Source organism: Entelurus aequoreus, linkage group LG03, assembly GCF_033978785.1.
Source record: "Entelurus aequoreus isolate RoL-2023_Sb linkage group LG03, RoL_Eaeq_v1.1, whole genome shotgun sequence".
Classification (NCBI taxonomy): domain Eukaryota; kingdom Metazoa; phylum Chordata; class Actinopteri; order Syngnathiformes; family Syngnathidae; genus Entelurus; species Entelurus aequoreus.
Window position 1 is genome coordinate 81,967,138 of NC_084733.1, and position 21,193 is coordinate 81,988,330.

General features: G+C 34.4%; 1 protein-coding gene across 2 annotated transcripts in view; it reads right to left on the reverse strand.

The window, feature by feature from the left end:
• The window catches only part of LOC133645819 (troponin I, fast skeletal muscle-like), a 25,913-nt gene extending 8,057 nt beyond the window's left edge, over window positions 1-17,856 (reverse strand). The window contains exons 1-7 of one of the 2 annotated variants that reach the window (XM_062040710.1): window positions 17,731-17,856; window positions 17,620-17,657; window positions 8,927-8,957; window positions 8,811-8,847; window positions 6,627-6,755; window positions 6,463-6,552; window positions 2,999-3,172 (exon numbers count right to left, since the gene is read on the reverse strand). In XM_062040710.1, coding sequence (XP_061896694.1) covers window positions 2,999-3,172; window positions 6,463-6,552; window positions 6,627-6,755; window positions 8,811-8,847; window positions 8,927-8,934 — 438 coding nt within the window. In that variant the 5' untranslated portion in view covers window positions 8,935-8,957; window positions 17,620-17,657; window positions 17,731-17,856. Of the gene's footprint in view, window positions 1-2,998; window positions 3,173-6,462; window positions 6,553-6,626; window positions 6,756-8,810; window positions 8,848-8,926; window positions 8,958-9,532; window positions 9,616-17,619; window positions 17,658-17,730 lie in introns of those variants that run through there. The other variant, XM_062040707.1, reaches the window with a different exon arrangement.
• Between the last annotated feature and the right edge of the window lie 3,337 nt (window positions 17,857-21,193).

Sequence of the window (21,193 nt, forward strand, 5' to 3'; positions counted from 1 at the left end):
TGTGTGTGTGTGTGTGTGTGTGTGTGTGTGTGTGTGTGTGTGTGTGTGTGTGTGTGTGTGTGTGTGTGTGTGTGTGTGTGTGTGTGTGTGTGTGTGTGTGTTTGCTGTCCTTAAAAATGGCCAACTCGCATAACTTACTACTATGCGTGTGTATGGTCAAATCTACCTAGCAACAGCGGTCGGTCCTCACAACTACAAAAGTGAATTTTTTTTTTTAACTTTGTGTGTTTTGCATACTGAAGTGATTTTGCAACTCTCTACTCCCATCTAGTGCTAGACATATTTTTTGCATCATTCTAGCTATAGTGGAAAGGGGGGCCCTCACATCCTACTGACCAAACGTGGGTCCACACAAAGTAGGCAAGACATGTATATGTGTGTGTGTGTGTGTTCTTGTATTTCTACCCTTCTTGAGCCATCAACAAGGAAAAGTATCTTCCATATGAGGACCAGTGAAGTATGTGAAGTATATTTATATAGCGCTTTTCTCTAGTGACTCAAAGCGCTTTTACATAGTGAAACCCAATATCTAAATTACATTTAAACCAGTGTGGGTAGCACTGGGGGCAGGTGGGTAAAGTGTCTTGCCCAGGGACACAACGGCAGTGACTAGGATGGCGGAAGCGGGGATCGAACCTGGAACCCTCAAGTTGCTGGCACGGCCACTCTACCAACCGAGCTATACCGCCCCACAGTGAACAAGTTAGGACAACAAAACAAAAAATTCCAAAACAAAAATGAACTAAAAGCAGTCTTTTTGTCACAATGTGTCGACTTTTTTCTTATAAAATTGGGAACAATTTCTCATATTCTTTCTGTTTCTGTAATATTGCAATTAGGGCTGCAACTAACGATTAATTTGATAATCGATTAATCTGTCGATTATTACTTCGATTAATCGATTAATAGTCGAATAAAGGAGACAAACTACATTTCTATCCTTTCCAGTATTTTATTGGAAAAAAAACAGCATACTGGCCCCATACTTATTTTGATTATTGTTTCTCAGCTGTTTGTACATGTTGCAGTTTATAAATGAAGGTTTATAAACTATAAAAAAAAAAAAAAAATTGCCTCTGCGCATGCGCATAGCATAGATCCAACGAATCGATGACTACATTAATCGCCAACTATTTTTATAATCGATTTTAATCGATTTAATCGATTAGTTGTTGCAGCCCTAATTGCAATATTTTCTCGTAAAATTGTTACTTTTTTAAAAAAAAAGTCCAATTATTACTGTTTAATGCAAAATGGTGACACGTGTCATATAAAATTCAGACTTTTATCACAACATTGCCAATTTTTTTGTTGTTCTCGTAAAATAGTGACATTTTTGGAGTAAAATTATGATTGTGGTCATAATTTTGCAGAGTAAAATTCCGATTATTATTGTAATATTGCCAAAAATTACAAGTTTTCTTATAAAATTGTGACTTTTGTCGGGTAACATTACAACTCTTTTCATAAAGTTGCCAAAATGTTAAGTTTTTCTTGTGAAATTGCGACTGTTATTGAGTGAAATTTAAATGTTTATCATAATATTGCACAAATGTTCAGTTTTTCTTGTAACATTTTGACTTGCGTTGAGTAAAATGACAACTTTCATTATAATACTGCCAAAATTCTAAGTTTTTCTTGTGAAACTGAGACCTTTTTCTTGTGAAATTCCAACTAATTTCTCACAACAAGCTTTTTTATATTTGCATAGTATGTATATATTATTAATGTTGGAAATACACATCTTTATATATCTAGAAAGGCTGGTCCTACAGAGGTAGGCATTTTTCGGAGGTCACAAGAAGGTAAGAAATACAAAAATGTGTGTGTGTGTGTTCTTGTATTTCTACCCGTCTTGAGACATCAACAAGGAAAAGTACCTTCCATATGAGGACCGCTGAACAATTTAGGACATAAATCATGGTCCCAATACAGAAAACCATTGCATCTAATAGAGAATGTCTCATTTGGTGAAATCTATCAAAATGAGGGTGGCCCCAAAAAGGAGGGATTTTTCAGATTGACTGTGTGTCGGTTTTAAAAGTGCTCCTCCTCTGGTCAACATATGAAACAACAGGTGTGTGTAGGAAATTGAAGTGCTCCCTCTCTGGCCAACATATGTAATAGCAAATGTGTGTAAGAAATTGAAATGCGCCTCCTTTGGCCAAAATTAATTAAAATAAAAAAAAGGAAATATGTATATAGAGACATACTGTAATAACTTAACAAAAAAATGAACTAAAAGCAGTCTTTTTCTCACAATGTGTCAACTTTTTTCTTATAAAATTGGGAACAATTTTTCATATTCTTTCTCTTTCTGTAATATTGCAATATTTTCTCGTAAAATTATCACTTTTTTTAATGTAAAATTTTTACTTTTTAACGCAAAATGGTGACATTTGTCATATAAAATTCAGACTTTTATCACAACATTGCCAATTTTTTTGTTGTTCTCGTAAAATAGTGACAATTATGATTTTTGTCATCATTTTGCCGAGTAAAATTCCGTTTATTATTGTAATATTGCCAACATTTTTAAGTTTTCTTATAAAATTGTGACTTTTGTCGGGTAACATTACAACTCTTTTCATAAAGTTGCCAAAATGTTAAGTTTTTCTTGTGAAATTGCGACTGTTATTGAGTAAAATTTAAATGTTTATCATAATATTGCACAAATGTTCAGTTTTTTTTTGTAACATTTTGACTTGCGTTGAGTAAAATGACGACTTTTATTATAATACTACAAAAATTCTAAGTTTTTCTTGTGAAACTGAGACCTTTTTCTTGTGAAATTCCAACTAATTTCTCACAACAAGCTTTTTTATATTTGCATAGTATGTATATATTATTAATGTTGTAAATACACATCTTTATATATCTAGAAAGGGTGGTCCTACAGAGGTAGGCATTTTTCGGAGGTCACAAGAAGGTAAGAAATACAAGAATGCGTGTGTGTGTGTGTGTGTGTGTGTGTGTGTGTGTGTGTGTGTGTTCTCACCTCCTCTTTGACTTCCTTCTTGACCTGCTTGAGGTTGGCTCTGAGTTCCATGTTGACGGTGTGTTTGGATCCAAGCAGAGCCTTCAACATGGCGTCGGCGGACATGCGCACCTTCTTCAGGGCGGGCTTCTTGACGCCCGCCAGGTCGATGACCTTGAACTTCAGGTCTTCAATCTGAGGAGTGAAAAAAATGTGTTGGACTTCGAAAGTGTGTTGAAATCAGTGTAAAAAACAGGGCTGTCAAAGTTAAGGAGATAACAACGTGTGAACTATAAGTTCCTCTGACGGGGATACATTTTTTTTAACGTGCGATTAACGTGTATTGTATAGTCTATTAAAGTGTATTGTAACGAACAATATGACATTTTATTAATAAGTAGGTAGAGATGGTGAAAACATTGTCATGCAGAGATATTAACTTGTACAACATGTAAAGTACAGAACATCAGAAACATTTATTAGGTAGAAAAAAATATCAACTTACATCTTTGACAATGAAAGCATGATCGTAACAATCCACATTTTATGTTATTAATGCGTAGAACTGCTATTTAAACATGGAGGTGTAGATCCTCTCCTCTAAATGCAAGTGCTCCTAAAGCAGGAATATAAATTCTGTATTCCTACAAAATAAAAACTCTAACAAGACACCAGGTCGTTTTGTTATTCCCTTTAAAAGTGTGTTTATATACTTTTTGTGTTAAACTGTTTCAAAAAGCATGTTAAAAAAATATTTTATTAAAGAAAATTAATCGTCTGTTCATGGTATTAAACACTTGAAAATTGTCTGTCTGGGGTACATTTATTAATGACGACAAATTATATATTTCTGCGAATAATGCGATTAATTTTGAGTTAACTAAGAACAATGTGATTAATCGCGATTGAATATTTTAATCGCTTGACAGCCCTAGTAAAAAAGTGTTTGTTGTTGAAAGAGTGTCGAAATCAGGTGTAAAAGTGTTTGTTTGAAGAGTGTTAAAATCAGGTGTAAAAAAGTTTTTGTTGGTGAAAGCGTGTTGAAATCAGGTGTAAAAAAGTGTTTTATGTTGAAAGAGTGTTAAAAATCAGGTGTAAAAAAGTTTTTAATATTGAAAGAGTGTTGAAATCAGGTGTAAAAAAGTGTTTTATGTTGAAAGAGTGTTAAAAATCAGGTGTAAAAAAGTTTTTAATATTGAAAGAGTGTTGAAATCAGGTGTAAAAAAGTGTTCGTTTAAAGAGTGTTAAAATCAGGTGTAAAAAAGTGTTTGTTAGTGAAAGCGCGTTGAAATCAGGTGTAAAAAAGTGTTTGATGTTGAAAGAGTGTTGAAATCAGGTGTAAAAAAGTGTTCGTTTAAAGAGTGTTAAAATCAGGTGTAAAAAAGTTTTTGTTGGTGAAAGCGTGTTGAAATCAGGTGTAAAAAAGTGTTTTATGTTGAAAGAGTGTTAAAAATCAGGTGTAAAAAAGTTTTTAATGTTGAAAGAGTGTTGAAATCAGGTGTAAAAAAGTGTTTGTTAGTGAAAGCGTGTTGAAATCAGGTGTAAAAAAGTGTTTTATGTTGAAAGAGTGTTGAAATCAGGTGTAAAAAAGTGTTTTATGTTGAAAGAGTGTTGAAATCAGGTGTAAAAAAGTGTTTTATGTTGAAAGAGTGTTAAAATCAGGTGTAAAAAAGTTTTTGTTAGTGAAAGCGTGTTGAAATCAGGTGTAAAAAAGTGTTTGATGTTGAAAGACTGTTGAAATCAAGTGTAATTAAGTGTTTGTTAGTGGAAACGTGTTGAAATCAGGTGTAAAAAAGTGTTTGATGTTGAAAGAGTGTTGAAATCAGGTGTAAAAAAGTGTTTTATGTTGAAAGAGTGTTAAAATCAGGTGTAAAAAAGTTTTTGTTAGTGAAAGCGTGTTGAAATCAGGTGTAAAAAAGTGTTTGATGTTGAAAGAGTGTTGAAATCAAGTGTAATAAAGTGTTTGTTAGTGAAAACGTGTTGAAATCAGGTGTAAAAAAGTGTTTTATGTTGAAAGAGTGTTGAAATCAGGTGTAAAAAAGTGTTTGTTTAAAGAGTGTTAAAATCAGGTGTAAAAACGTTTTTGTTAGTGAAAGCGTGTTGAAATCAGGTGTAAAAAAGTGTTTGTTTAAAGAGTGTTAAAATCAGGTGTAAAAAAGTTTTTGTTAGTGAAAGCGTGTTGAAATCAGGTGTAAAAAAGTGTTTGATGTTGAAAGACTGTTGAAATCAAGTGTAATTAAGTGTTTGTTAGTGGAAACGTGTTGAAATCAGGTGTAAAAAAGTGTTTGATGTTGAAAGAGTGTTAAAATCAGGTGTAAAAAAATTGTTGATGTTGAAAGAGTGTTAAATCAGGTACAAAAAAGTGGTTGGTATTGAAAGAGTGTTGGAATCAGGTGGAAAAAAGTGTTTAATGTTGAAAGAGTGTTAAAATCGGGTGTAAAAAGTGTTTGATGTTGAAAGAGTGTTAAAATCAGGTGTTAAAAAAGTGTTTGGTGTTGAAAAAGTGTTAAAATCAGATGTTAAAAAAGTGTTTAATGTTGAAAGAGTGTTAAAAGCAGGTTTTAAAAAGTGTTTAATGTTGAAAGAGTGTTAAAATCAGGTGTAAAAAAAGTGTTTAATGTTGAAAGAGTGTTAAAATCAGGTGTAAAAAAGTGTTTAATGTTGAAAGAGTGTTAAAATCAGGTGTAAAAAAGTGTTTATGTTGAAAGAGTGTTAAAATCAGATGTTAAAAAAGTGTTTAATGTTGAAAGAGTGTTAAAATCAGGTGTAAAAAAGTGTTTAATGTTGAAAGAGTGTTAAAATCAGGTGTAAAAAAGTGTTTATGTTGAAAGAGTGTTAAAATCAGATGTTAAAAAAGTGTTTAATGTTGAAAGAGTGTTAAAATCAGGTGTTAAAAAGTGTTTAATGTTGAAAGAGTGTTAAAATCAGGTTTTAAAAAGTGTTTAATGTTGAAAGAGTGTTAAAATCAGGTGTAAAAAAGTGTTTATGTTGAAAGAGTGTTAAAATCAGATGTTAAAAAAGTGTTTAATGTTGAAAGAGTGTTAAAATCAGGTGTAAAAAAGTGTTTAATGTTGAAAGAGTGTTAAAATCAGGTGTAAAAAAGTGTTTATGTTGAAAGAGTGTTAAAATCAGATGTTAAAAAAGTGTTTAATGTTGAAAGAGTGTTAAAATCAGGTGTTAAAAAGTGTTTAATGTTGAAAGAGTGTTAAAATCAGGTTTTAAAAAGTGTTTAATGTTGAAAGAGTGTTAAAATCAGGTGTAAAAAAAGTGTTTAATGTTGAAAGAGTGTTAAAATCAGGTGTTAAAAAGTGTTTAATGTTGAAAGAGTGTTAAAATCAGGTGTTAAAAACTGTTTAATGTTGAAAGAGTGTTAAAATCAGGTGTTAAAAAGTGTTTAATGTTGAAAGAGTGTTAAAATCAGGTGTTAAAAAGTGTTTAATGTTGAAAGAGTGTTAAAATCAGGTGTAAAAAGTGTAACTCTTCACCTCTTTGTCTGTTTTCTTCACTTTGGACTCCAGGTCGTAGCGTTCCTCGTCCAACTTCTCGATGAGAGCGTTCAGCTTCTTGCACGTGTCCTGGTGTCATCAACATACTTTAAGGGTGCATGAAGAAGAAGAAGCGTGTGGAAGCATCTAGAAGGGAGGCTGACCATGAGTGTGGCCTGGTCCCCGCTCTGGCTGGGCCTGCTGCAGTGCTCCGACATGTGGTTCTGCTTGGTCACCGCCATGTCTGCCTTCTCCTGCTCCAGCCAGGTGAAGGCGATGTGCAGGATCACACTCTGCATGACAACACCATCACACTCAGTAGTGTCTTGGTGGGCCAATTTCAGTCTAAGTAACCATCCTCATGTGATTGATGCTGTATTACTGCCTTTTTATCTTAGAAGTGTGCTAACTGATCTTATATTATCATGCTAATGTTTTATACTAGCAATTTAGCTAAATTTGTATGTTCATCCCTAAAAACAATGAATTTTGATACTTGGCGCCATCTTAGAAGCATGCTAACTGTTCTTATATTATCATGCTAATGTTTTATACTAGCAATTTAGCTAAATTTCTATGTTCATCCCTAAAAACAATGAATTTTGATACTTGGCGCCATCTTAGAAGTATGCTAACTTTTTCGATGTAGCATGCTAACGTTATCATGGTAACATTTCATGCTAGCATTTTAGCTAATTGTATATGTTTAAACCTAAACATCATGGATTTGGATACTTGGCGCCGTCTTAAAGGTTGCTAACTGTTCTTATATTATCATTAATGTTGTTATGCCAATGTTTTATGCTAGCAATTTAGCTAATTCTGTATGTTTATCCCTAAAATAATGACTTTTGATACTTGGCGCCATCTTAGAAGTATGCTAGCTTTTTCTATGTTAGCATTAACATGGTAAAATTTCATGCTAGCATTTTAGCTAATTGTATATCTTTAAACCTAAAAATCATGGATTTGAATACTTGGTGCCATCTTAGAAGTATGCTAACTGTTCTTATATTATCATGCTAATGTTTTATACTAGCAATTTAGCTAAATTCTGTATGTTTAACCCTAAAATAATGACTTTTGATACTTGGCGCCATCTTAGAAGTATGCTAGCTTTTTCTATGTTAGCATTAACAGGGTTACATTTCATGCTAGCATTCTAGCTAATTGTATGTCTTTAAACCTAAAAATCACGTATATGGATACTTGGTGCCATCTTAGAAGTATGCTAACTGTTCTTATATTATCATGCTAATGTTAATATGTTAATGTTTTATGCTAGCAATTTAGCAAATTTTGTATGTTTAACCCTAAAAATAATGACTTTTGATACTTGGCGCCATCTTACAAGTATGCTAACACATCTAATATTACCATGCTAATGTTAGTATTCTAAAGCTTTATGCTAGCAATTTAGCTAATTCTGTATGTTCATCCCTAAAATAATGACTTTTGATACTTGGCGCCATCTTAGAAGTATGCTATCTTTTTCCATGTTAGCATTAACATGGTAATATTTCATGCTAGCATTTTAGCTAATTGTATATCTTTAAACCTAAAAATCATGGATTTGGATACTTGGCGCCATCTTAGAAGTATGCTAACATATCTTATATTATCATGCTAATGTTAGTATGCTAATGCTTTATGCTAGCAATTTAGCTAATTCTGTATGTTTAACCCTAAAATAAAGACTTTTGATTCTTGGCGCCATCTTAGAAGTATGCTAGCCTTTTCTATGTTAGCATTATGCTAGCAATTTAGCAAATGTTGTATGTTTAACCCTAAAAATAATGAATTCATGATACTTGGCGCCATCTTAGAAGTATGCTAACATATCTTATATTATCATGCTAATACTAGTATGCTAATGCTTTATGCTAGCAATTTAGCTAATTCTGTATGTTTAACCCTAAAATAAAGACTTTTGATTCTTGGCGCCATCTTAGAAGTATGCTAGCCTTTTCTATGTTAGCATTATGCTAGCAATTTAGCAAATGTTGTATGTTTAACCCTAAAAATAATGAATTCATGATACTTGGCGCCATCTTAGAAGTATGCTAACATATCTTATATTATCATGCTAATACTAGTATGCTAATGCTTTATGCTAGCAATTTAGCTAATTAGAAGTCAAAACTCAAAAGAAGTTTGACAAAACAGTAAAAATATGCTGATTAGCTGTTAGCGTACTGCTCGCTAATTGATTGATTGGAACTTTTATTAGTAGATTGCACAGTACAGTACATATTCCGTACAATTCACCACTAAATGGTAACACCCGAATACGTTTTCCGGGTGTTATCCACATTAATCAATTCATGGTCAACGCTACTGAACGCTACCTTGAGGTGATGCCGGCGGCTGGCTGACATCTTCTTTCTGAAAATGGAAGCCAAAGTCGATTAAAATAAAGTCAGGTGCCAATCACGGAAGCTCGAAGCAAAATTGAGAGACGTACTCGGACATGATGGCGGCGTGTTCCTCAGCACCTGTCAGGAGGACAAGAAGACAGAAATGAGGCGGGATGAAGATGGAAGACGATCTATTTGCTAAGTTTGGACTTAATAGCAGCTGAGGGTCAGATGTCAGCCTCCTCTAATCTCCTCCCGGAAACTAATATCCTCATCCAAATATCTCCACGCGATCCCTCCAGGAACTAAATATCTCCTGGGAACCCAGGCTAACTCCTTTCAGGGACAGCAAGACTTCTCCTAAAAATACCAGCAGGAGGACTTTTTTTTTTTTGGCGAGGAACATCAGAACTATTCGCCAAAACACTTAAGTGCTCCGCGTCTCCAAACCACACCCGGAAGACCCCGAACGCTCCACAAGGTCCACCACGAGACTACCAGGGAACACCATGGTCATCATCTCACACCAGGGAACACCATGGTCATCATCTCACACCAGGGAACACCAATGTCATCATCTCACACCATGACGTAAAGACGGTAAATAAACAAAAGAAGCCTCCATCAGTCGGAGGTCAGGGGGAGACCCGGATGGTCTTCACAGCCCCCCGGCATGCCGTGAGGAGCAAGAGGAGGAGGAGGTGCGCGCTCACCTGAACTGACGAGGAGGAGAAGAAGGAGAAGACGACGGTCCGGGGGGCTGAGATGTGCGAGTATATATGCTGAAGAAAATATGATAGCCGCTGTTTATGGAGAGGCGCTGGTGGCGTATCAATTCAGCTCCTAAATCAACTTTGCAGAGGAGGAGCCACCATGCCCTTTGTGGGCAAGGCCACGCCCCCCCTTTCCCCTCGGCAGCACCCATTAGGTACACAGCCTTCCTCCAAGCCACGTTCTAATGTGTTCTGTACAATTAAAAACTTTTTTTTTGAAGAGTCTTTTATTCGATGTGCTGTACAATCGGGGGTGGGGGGAAAAGGGGCGTGGTTTTGCATTTTTGTTTACGCGGCCCTTTAAAGGGAGTCGGATCTCGAGGAGCCGTCGAAACACCGGCTCGTTGTAAATAAGCGGTAGAAAATGGATGGATGGATGGAACTCAAAAAATATATATATATATTTCTTTTTTTTTCCCGTTTTTTATTTATTTTTATTTTTTTTAGCATGCTAACATTTTGTGCTAGCGTTTTTGCTAATCATATACGTTTTAACGTAATATTCATGGATTTTTGTTACCCGGCGCCATCTTAGACGTATGCTAGCTGTTCCTTTGTTGCCATGCTAATGTTAGCATGCAAGGTGTTATGCTAGCATTTTAGCTCATTTTATATGTATAAACTGAAAACTAAAACCCCCCGTTTTTTTTGTGTGTTTTTTTTAGCATGCTAACATTTTGTGCTAGCGTTTTTGCTAATCATATACATTTTAACGTAATATTCATGGATTTTGTTACCCGGCGCCATCTTAGAAGTATGCTAGCTGTTCCTTTGTTGCCATGCTAATGTTAGCATGCAAGGTGTTATGCTAGCATTTTAGCTCATTTTATATGTATAAACTTTAAACTAAAACCCCCCCTTTTTTTTTTTCTTTTTTTTATTAATTTTTTTAAGCATGCTAACATTTTGTGCTAGCGTTTTTGCTAATCATATACGTTTTAACGTAATATTCATAGATTTTGTTACCTGGCGCCATCTTAGAAGTATGCTAGCTGTTCCTTTGTTGCCATGCTAATGTTAGCATGCAAGGTGTTATGCTAGCATTTTAGCTCATTTTATATGTATAAACTTAAAACTAAAACCCCCCGTTTTTTTTTTTGTTTTTTTTTAGCATGCTAACATTTTGTGCTAGCGTTTTTGCTAATCATATACATTTTAACGTAATATTCATGGCTTTTGTTACCTTGCGCCGTCTTAGAAGTATGCTAGCTGTTCCTTTGTTGCCAAGCTCATGTTAGCGTGCAAGATGTTATGCTAGCATTTTAGCTCATTTTATATGTATAAACTTTAAACTAAAACCCCCCCTTTTTTTTCTTCTTTTTTTAATTAATTTTTTTAAGCATGCTAACATTTTGTGCTAGCATTTTTTGCTAATCATATACGTTTTAACGTAATATTCATGGATTTTGTTACCCGGCGCCATCTTAGAAGTATGCTAGCTGTTCCTTTGTTGCCATGCTAATGTTAGCATGCAAGGTGTTATGCTAGCATTTTAGCTCATTTTATATGTATAAACTTAAAACTAAAACCCCCCGTTTTTTGTTGTTGTTTTTTTTAGCATGCTAACATTTTGTGCTAGCGTTTTTGCTAATCATATACATTTTAACGTAATATTCATGGCTTTTGTTACCTTGCGCCGTCTTAGAAGTATGCTAGCTGTTCCTTTGTTGCCATGCTAATGTTAGCATGCAAGGTGTTATGCTAGCATTTTAGCTCATTTTACATGTATAAACTTTAAACTAAAACCTCCCCTTTTTTTTTCTTCTTTTTTTTATTAATTTTTTTAAGCATGCTAACATTTTGTGCTAGCATTTTTGCTAATCATATACGTTTTAACGTAATATTCATGGATTTTGTTACCCGGCGCCATCTTAGAAGTATGCTAGCTGTTCCTTTGTTGCCATGCTAATGTTAGCATGCAAGGTGTTATGCTAGCATTTTAGCTCATTTTATATGTATAACCTTAAAACTAAAACCCCCCGTTTTTTTTTTGTTTTTTTTAGCATGCTAACATTTTGTGCTAGCGTTTTTGCTAATCATATACATTTTAACGTAATAGTCATGGTTTTGTTACCTGGCGCCATCTTAGAAGTATGCTAGCTGTTCCTTTGTTGCCATGCTAATGTTAGCATGCAAGGTGTTATGCTAGCATTTTAGCTCATTTTATATGTATAAACTTAAAACTAAAACCCCCCCTTTTTTTTCTTTCTTTTTTGTATTAATTTTTTTAAGCATGCTAACATTTTGTGCTAGCGTTTTTGCTAATCATATACATTTTAACGTAATATTCATGGGTTTTGTTACCCGGCGCCATCTTAGAAGTATGCTAGCTGTTCCTTTGATGCCATGCTATTGCTAGCATGGTAACATGTCAAGCTAGCATTTTAGCTAATTTTATATGTATAAACTTTAAACTAAAACCCTTTTTTTTTTTTTTTTTTTTTTTAGCATGCTAACATTTTGTGCTAGCGTTTTTGCTAATTATATACGATTGTGTTACCTGGTGCCATCTTAGACGTATGCTAGCTGTTCCTTTGTTACCATGCTAATGTTAGCATGGTAACATTTCAAGCTAGCATTTTAGATAATTTTAAACTAAAACCCTTTTTTTTATTTTTCATTCGGGCGGAAGGCGGGGTCCACCCTGGACAAGTCGCCACCTCATCTCAGGCACATGCACTAACCCCTGTGCCACCGTGCTGTAATATTAATTAATATTATATATTAATATTAATCAATATTAATATATTATTAATAATGTAATTAATAATCATTAATAATGTAATTAATAATAGTTAATAATGTGATTAATAATCATTAATAATAATTAGTAGTTAATAATCATTAGTAATAATAATTAGTAGTTAAAAATCATTAATAATAATAATTAGTAATTAATAATAATAATAAAATTTTATTAATAATTAATATTACTTTTTTTGGTAATTATTATTTAAAACATAAATTTTAGGCCCAAAAGGAGTGTTTTGAACCTGCACCCCGTTTTGAAAAAGTTTCATTATAATTACTACACCAAATGATACATTCTGAAAATCGTTTTGAATCAAGAATCGATGCTGAATTGAATCGTCACCCCAGGAATCGGATCGAATCACCTCTAATTATGATATTTTTACTCTTTTTTTTTAAAATCAAGGCACCAATCACTAGCATCAGTTTCAAGCCAACATGTGGATCCCAATCATTTAATTGACACAAATATTACTTTATTCATTCTAAAATATCGACTATAATTTGATTGAAGTTGTTATCATCGTAAACCCTCCACAAGGTGGCGCCATATTTCAATGCTTTGGCAGTGACGTCACTATTTAAAATTTCAGCAATACAGAAAAAACACACAAATAATGAGTAAGAATAAAATGCACGCACGTATGTGCAAAGTAGAATTAAAAAAGACATAATAATGATAATAATAATAATAATAATAAACTATACAGTATTGTATCCTAGCTGGTGTGCGCACGCTTGAACTTACTTTACATAACAGAACGTTTAACCAGAAAAGTGGATACAAATAAACAAATAAAAACAATTCAAAGTCAAAATAATTTTCCCAAAGAATCGATTCGTCCCGTCTCTCCCGTTCCCGCGGTAACGCGAGCGAGAGCGACAAGGGGTGTTGCTTGTCCATGCACAATAATAATTATTTATTGCTATTTTTTTAACTTTTGGTTGTGTTTTACTTTTGTAGCTGTATGTGGAAATGGCGCCGCTGAAGCTCTGAGCTATTTAAATGTCTTTCGTGTCATTTCCGTTCTTTAATGTGTCCTTCTTGTTTTTCTGTTTCTTTGTTTTTTACTGTGGTACAAATAAAGTCTGTGCTATCCTAAACTGGAATACAAATAGATTGTCACCAAGTACCACCATTATAGGCAACATTAAAACACGGTAGCGCAGTAGGCCTAAGTGTTCATTAAAAACAAGGCAGAGATTGTATTTAACAAGTATCATTCATATGTTTGGCCATTGTAACACAGTTTGAACGGTAACACTGTGTTTGAATATTTACTGAAGTGATTATTTGTCGTACCACCAGATGGAGCATGCGTACCACTAGTAGTAGTAGATCTATTTCATGCAAAGTTGGATTTTATTTATTATGTTTTATGACCTTTTTGTCCAATAAAACACAGTTTTATGGCATGAACACAAAATATGCAATCTTTTCCCCCCAAAAAGTGTCAACATGTAATATTTGATGTGAAGTAATTGTAGCCTTGAATATGTCAATAATTAATTCATTATTATTTTTTGAGTGATGTCAGTTTTTTTTTTGTTTTTTTAATTACACTTAAGATCTTGGGGACCCAAAAGGGTCCCACTCATAAAGTGTTAAGAATAAGTCATATATTATGTTTTTTTTTTTACTGGAATCTCTACATCCACTTCAGATACATCCATCAATTAAAAGTATTTTTTCTTGTTTTTTTAATTTATGTTTTATGCCCTTTTTGTCAAATAAAACACAGTTTTATGGCAAAAACACAAAAGTATGCAATCTTTTTCCCCAAAAAAGTGTCAAAATGTAATATTTGATGTGAAGTAATTGTAGCTTTGAATATGTCAATAATTCATGACTACATTGATTTTAATTCAGTATTATTTTTTGAGCAAAGACAGCTTTTTGGTTTTTTTTAAATTACACTTAAGATCTTGGGGACCCAAAAGGGTCCGACTCATAAAGTGTTAAGAATAAGTCATATAATATATTTTTCTTTACTGGAATCTCTACATCCACTTCAGATACATCCATCAATTAAAAGTATTTTTTCTTGTTTTTTTTTATTTATGTTTTATGCCCTTTTTGTCAAATAAAACACCGTTTTATGGCAAAAACACAAAATATGCAACATTTTCCCCAAAAAAGTGTCAACATGTAATACTTGATGTGAAGTAATTGTAGCCTTGAATAGGTCAATAATTAATTCATTATTATTTTTTGAGCGATGACAGTTTTTTTGTTGTTTTTTTAATTACACTTAAGATCTTGGGGACCCAAAAGGGTCCCACTCATAAAGTGTTAAGAATAAGTCATATATTATGGTTTTTTTTACTTGTATCTCTACATCCACTTCAGATACATCCATCAATTAAAAGTATTTTTTCTTGTTTTTTTAATGTATGTTTTATGCCCTGTTTGTCAAATAAAACACAGTTTTAAGGCAAAAACACAAAATATGCAATATTTTTCCCAAAAAAAATGTCAACATGTAATATTTGATGTGAAATAATTGTAGCTTTGAATATGTCAATAATTCATGACAACATTGATTTTAATTCATTATTATTTTTTGAGCGATGACATTTTTTTGTTTTTTTTAATTACACTTAAGATCTTGGGGACCCAAAAGGGTCCCACTCATAAAGTGTTAAGAATAAGTCATATAATATGTTTTTTATTTTATTTGAATTCCTACATCCACTTCAGATACATCCATCAATTAAAAAATAATAAAACATTTTTTTTAATGTTTTATGCCCTTTTTGTCCAATAAAACACTGTTTTTTGGCAAAAACACAAAATATGCAATATTTTTCCCCAAAAAAGTGTCAACATGTAATATTTGATGTGAAATAATTGTAGCCTTGAATATGTCAATAATTCATGACAAAATTGATTTTAATTCTTTTTTTTTTTTTTTTTAGCAGTTTTTTTGTTGTTTTTTTAATTACACTTAAGAGCTTTTGCACCCAAATGGGTCCCACTCATAAAGTGTTAAGAATAAGTCATATATTATGTTGTTTTTTTTAACTTGTATCTCTACATCCACTTCAGATACATCCATCAATTAAAAGTATTTTTTCCTGTTTTTTTAATGTTTATGTGAAGATTTTGAGCGAAATTATCGCTCAAAATAGTATATTAGCATGTTAGCTTGAGCAGGCCACCTTTTTAACACCTGACGCTAACACTACTAGCGACGTTAGTTGTCGGTGTTGCCAGATGGGAAATGACACATTATCGTACCAGAAGCCTAAAATAATCGTATTTTGAGCAAGATTATCACCCAAAATAGCATGTTAGCTTGAGCCGGCCACATTTTTAACACCTGACGCTAACACCGCTAACAACATTAGTTGTCGACGTTGCCAGGTGGGAAATGACCCATTATCGTACCAGAATCTTAAAACAATTGTATTTTGAGCGAGATTATCGCTCAAAATAGCATGTTAGCTTGAACGGGCCACCTTTTTAACACCTGACGCTAACACCGCTAGCGACGTTCGTTGGCAGCGTTGCCAGATGGGAAATGACACATTATCTACCACAAGCCTAAAATAATCGTATTTTGAGCGATAATCTCGCTCAAAATAGCATGTTGGCTTGAGCGGGCCACCTTTTTAACACCTGACGCTAACACCGCCAACAACGTTAGTTGTCGACGTTGCCAGATGAGAAATGACACATTATCATACAAGAAGCCTAAAACAATCGTATTTTGAGCGAGATTATTGCTCAAAATAGCATGTTAGCTTGAGTGGGCCACCTTTTTAAAACCTGACGCTAACACCGCTAGCGAAGTTCATTGTCGACGTTGCCAGATGGGAAATGACCCATTATCGTACCAGAAGCTTAAAACAATCGCATTTTGAGCCAGATTATTGCTCAAAATAGTATGTTAGCATGTTAGCTTGGGCGGGCCACATTTTTAACACCTGACGCTAACACTGCTAGCGACATTAGACGTCGGCGTTGCCAGATGGGAAATGACACATTATCGTACCAGAAGCCTAAAACAATCGTATTTTGAGCGAGATTATTGCTCAAAATAGTATATCAGCATGGTAGCTTGAGCGGGTCACCTTTTTAACACCCGACGCTAACACTGCTAACAACGTTAGTTGTCGACGTTGCCAGATGGGAAATGACTCATTATCGTACCAGAAGCCTAAAAGAATTGTATTTTGAGCGAGATTAGCGCTCAAAATAGCATGTTAGCTTGAGCGGGCCACCTATTTAACACCGCTAGCGACGTTCATTGTCAGCGTTGCCAGATGGGAAATGACACATTATCGTACCAGAAGCCTAAAATAATTGTATTTTGAGCGAGATTATCGTTCAAAATAGCATGTTAGCTTGAGCAGGCCACCTTTTCAACACCTGACACTAACACCGCTAACAATGTTTTTGTGGGCGTTGCCAGATGGGAAATTACACAATGTCTACCAGAAGCCTAAAACAATCCTATTTTGAGCAAGATTATCGCTCAAAATAGCATGTTAGCACGTTAGCCTGAGCGGTCCACCTTTTTAACACCGCTAGCGACGTTCATTGTCAGCGTTGCCAGATGGGAAACGACACATTATCGTACCAGACGCCTATAACAAATGTATTTTGAGCGAGATTATCACTGCTAGCAACAAATAATAAACGTCGAAACAAAAACATTGGTTGCCAAATATTTGCGTGATGAAGGATGAGAATGTGTGAGCAATACGGTACGTCTGGCAACGTGGTGGGCTGTAAAGGAGCTTGACAACGTCTTGATATAAACACCTGGGACGGTCAGAGCGAGCTCACATTGCCGCCGTCTATAAATACCCGTCTGGGACGGTCGGCGTTCCGAGTTGAACATTTGAGCCACCAAACACGCGGCGTGGCTTCCAGGGCAGGAATGCATGACGTTTCTTAATTGCTTCTTCTCGCTGCTCTGGCACGGAACATTCCGGTACGATATTTCGGTCCCACGGGACCTCGGATTGGTTATTAGAAAGCTGACAGGAAGGCGGCTAACAGTTTGACACACTCTCTGTTATTTTAACTAGGGCCATGTTGTCAAAAAGGAACGGAAGTCAGGAGCTAGCATGCTAGGTGCTAACGGCGCTGTTAGCAGGGGAAATTGTCAGCACTTTTCCACACAGAGGAGCCTCTAGTGGCCGTCTGAGGAAGTGCGGTTAGCTGTTGAAATCGTTAAAAAAACCCACCACATGTTAGAATGTGGGGACTACCAAATAAAAGTCCCAGTAATGAAAAAAGGGTGAGGAAACATAAAAAGACTCACCCGCTGATTGGTTCTTTTACGTCGCATGCTAACATCCCCTGCAAAGATGACATTCAATAAATACTTTTGTATACATTTGTTATAATATTGATCATTCACTTAGTAACTCACCTCCTCACCACCGATGACGTCACCTTCATAACAACTTTATTTTGCTAAGTTAGCTGTTAGCATTTAGTACGAATTACAGTCTTTAAAAGATCCAACACTTTTCAAGACTCGACTGAAGCCTGCAATTTACTGGTCATGTGACGCTGAGGTTGACGGCAGAAAATGTGGCTAAAAAAGTTAGCATGCTAACATTTTAATGTTAGCATAGAGTTAGCATATGTCAAGCACCAAGTTATATAAATCTGAGGTGACCGGCAGTAAATGTGGCTAAAAAGTTAGCATGCTAACATTTTAATGTTAGCATAGAGTTAGCATATGTCAAGCACCAAGTTATATAAATCTGAGGTGACCGGCAGTAAATGTGGCTAAAAAGTTAGCATGCTAACATTTTAATGTTAGCATACGTCAGGCACCAAGTTATATTAGTCTGAGGTTTACGGCAGCAAATGTGGCTAAAAAAGTTAGCATGCTAAAAATGTTATGTTAGCATACAGTTAGCATATGTCAGGCACCAAGTTATATAAATCTGAGGTTTACAGTAGAAAATGAGGCTAAAAAATTTAGCATGCTAAATTGTTAATGTTAGCATACAGTTAGCATATGTCAAGGACCAAGTTATATCAATCTGAGGTGACCGGCAGTAAATGTAGCTAAAAAAGTTAGCATGATAAATTTTAATGTTAGCATACCGTTAGCATATGTCAATTACCATGTTATATAAATCAGAGGTTTATGGCAGTAAATGTGGCTAAAAAAGTTAGCATGATAAATTTTAATGTTAGCAAACAGTTAGCATATGTCAAGCACCAAATTATATAAATCTGAGGTTTACGGCAGCAAATGTGGCTAAAAAAGTTAGCATGCTAAATTGTTAATGTTAGCATACAGTTAGCATATGTCAAGCACCAAGTTATATAAATCTGAGGTGACCGGCAGTAAATGTGGCTAAAAACGTTAGCATGGTTAGCGTATGTCAAGCACCAAGTTAAATAAAAAATGAGGTGACCAGCAGTAAATGTGGCTAAAAAAGTTAGCATGCTAACATTTTAATGTTAGCATACAGTTAGCATATGTCAAGCACCAAGTTATATAAATCTGAGGTGACCGGCAGTAAATGTGGCTAAAAAGTTAGCATGCTAACATTTTAATGTTAGCATACGTCAGGCACCAAGTTATATTAGTCTGAGGTTTACGGCAGCAAATGTGGCTAAAAAAGTTAGCATGCTAAAAATGTTATGTTAGCATACAGTTAGCATATGTCAGGCACCAAGTTATATAAATCTGAGGTTTACAGCAGAAAATGTGGCTAAAAAATTTAGCATGCTAAATTGTTAATGTTAGCATACAGTTAGCATATGTCAAGGACCAAGTTATATCAATCTGAGGTGACCGGCAGTAAATGTAGCTAAAAAAGTTAGCATGATAAATTTTAATGTTAGCATACCGTTAGTATATGTCAAGTACCATGTTATATAAATCTGAGGTTTATGGCAGTAAATGTGGCTAAAAAAGTTAGCATGATAAATTTTAAGGATAGCAAACAGCATTTGTCAAGCACCAAATTATATAAATCTGAGGTTTACGGCAGCAAATGTGGCTTAAAAAGTTAGCATGCTAAATTGTTAATGTTAGCATACAGTTAGCATATGTCAAGCACCAAGTTATATAAATCTGAGGTGACCGGCAGTAAATGTGGCTAAAAACGTTAGCATGGTTAGCATGTGTCAAGTACCAAGTTATATAAATCTAAGGTGACCGGCAGTAAATGTGGCTAAAAAGTTAGCATGATAACATTTTTAATGTTAGCATACCGTTAGCATATGTCAAGTACCAAATTATATAAATCTGAGGTGACAAGAAGTAAATGTGGCTAAAAAAAAAGTTAGCATGCTAACATTTTAATGTTAGCATAGAGTTAGCGTATGTCAAGCACCAAGTTATATAAATCTGAGGTGACAAGAAGTAAATGTGGCTAAAAAAAAAGTTAACATGCTAACATTTTAATGTTAGCATAGAGTTAGCGTATGTCAAGCACCAAGTTATATAAATCTGAGGTGACTAGAAGTAAATGTGGCTAAAAAAGTTAGCATGATAACATTTTAATGTTAGCATACAGTTAGCGTATGTCAAGCACCAAGTTATATAAATATGAGATGACCGGCAGTAAATGTGGCTAAAAAAAATTAGCATGCTAACATTTTAATGTTAAAAAAGTTAGTATGCTAACATTTTAATGTTAGCATACAGTTAGCATATGTCAAGCACCAAGTTATATAAATCTGAGGTTTACGGCAGTAAATGTGGCAAAAAAAAAAGTTAGCAGGCTAAATTGTTAATGTTAGCATACAGTTAGCGTATGTCAAGCACCAAGTTATATAAATCTGAGGTGACCGGCAGCAAATGTGGCTAAAAAAGTTAGCATGCTAAAATGTTTATGTTAGCATACAGTTAGCATATGTCAAGCACCAAGTTATATAAATCTGAGGTGACCGGCAGCAAATGTGGCTAAAAAAGTTAGCATGCTAAAATTTCTATGTTAGCATACAGTTAGCATATGTCAAGCACCAAGTTATATAAATCTGAGGTGACCGGCAGTAAATGTGGCTAATAAAGTTAGCATGCTAAAATTTTAATGTTAGCATATGTCAAGCACCAAGTTATATTAATCTGGGGTTTACGGCAGCAAATATGGCTAAAAAAGTTTGCAAGCTAAAATGTTTACGTTAGCATAGAATTAGCGTATGTCACGCACCAAGTTAAATAAAAAATGAGATTTACTGCAGTAAATGTGGCTAAAAAGTTAGCATGATAAATTTTAATATTAGCATACAGTTAGCATATGTTAAGTACCAAGTTATATAAATCTTAGGTGACCAGCAGTAAATGTGGCAAAAAAAGTTAGCATGCTAACATTTTTATGTTAGCATACAGTTGGCATGTGTCAAGTACCAAGTTATATGAATCTGAGGTGTACGGCAGCAAAATTAGCTAAAAAAAAGTTAGCATGCTAACATTTAAATGTTGGCATACAAACAGAATATGTCTAGTACAAAGTTAAATGCATCTGAGGTGTACAACGATAAATTGGATAAAAAGGCTAACATGCTCAAATTAAAAAGTTAGCATGTTAGCCTTTTTATCCAATTTATCGTCAGTTACAATATGTCAAGTACCAAGTTATATGAATCTAAGGAGTACGGCGACACTTTTGGCTAAAAAAAAGTATGCATGCTATCATTTTATTGTTAGCATACAAACAGTTAGCATGTGCCAAGTAACAAAGGTATAAACCTAAGGTGTAAAGCGGCAAAATGAGCTAAAAAAAAGTTAGCATGCTAATATTATCGTGCTAATGTTAACAAGCTAATTGTTAGCCCTTGTCAAGTACCAAGGTATTTGATTCTAATGTGTACAGCGGAAAATTTGGCTAAAAAAGTTTGCATGCTAATGTTATCATGCTAAT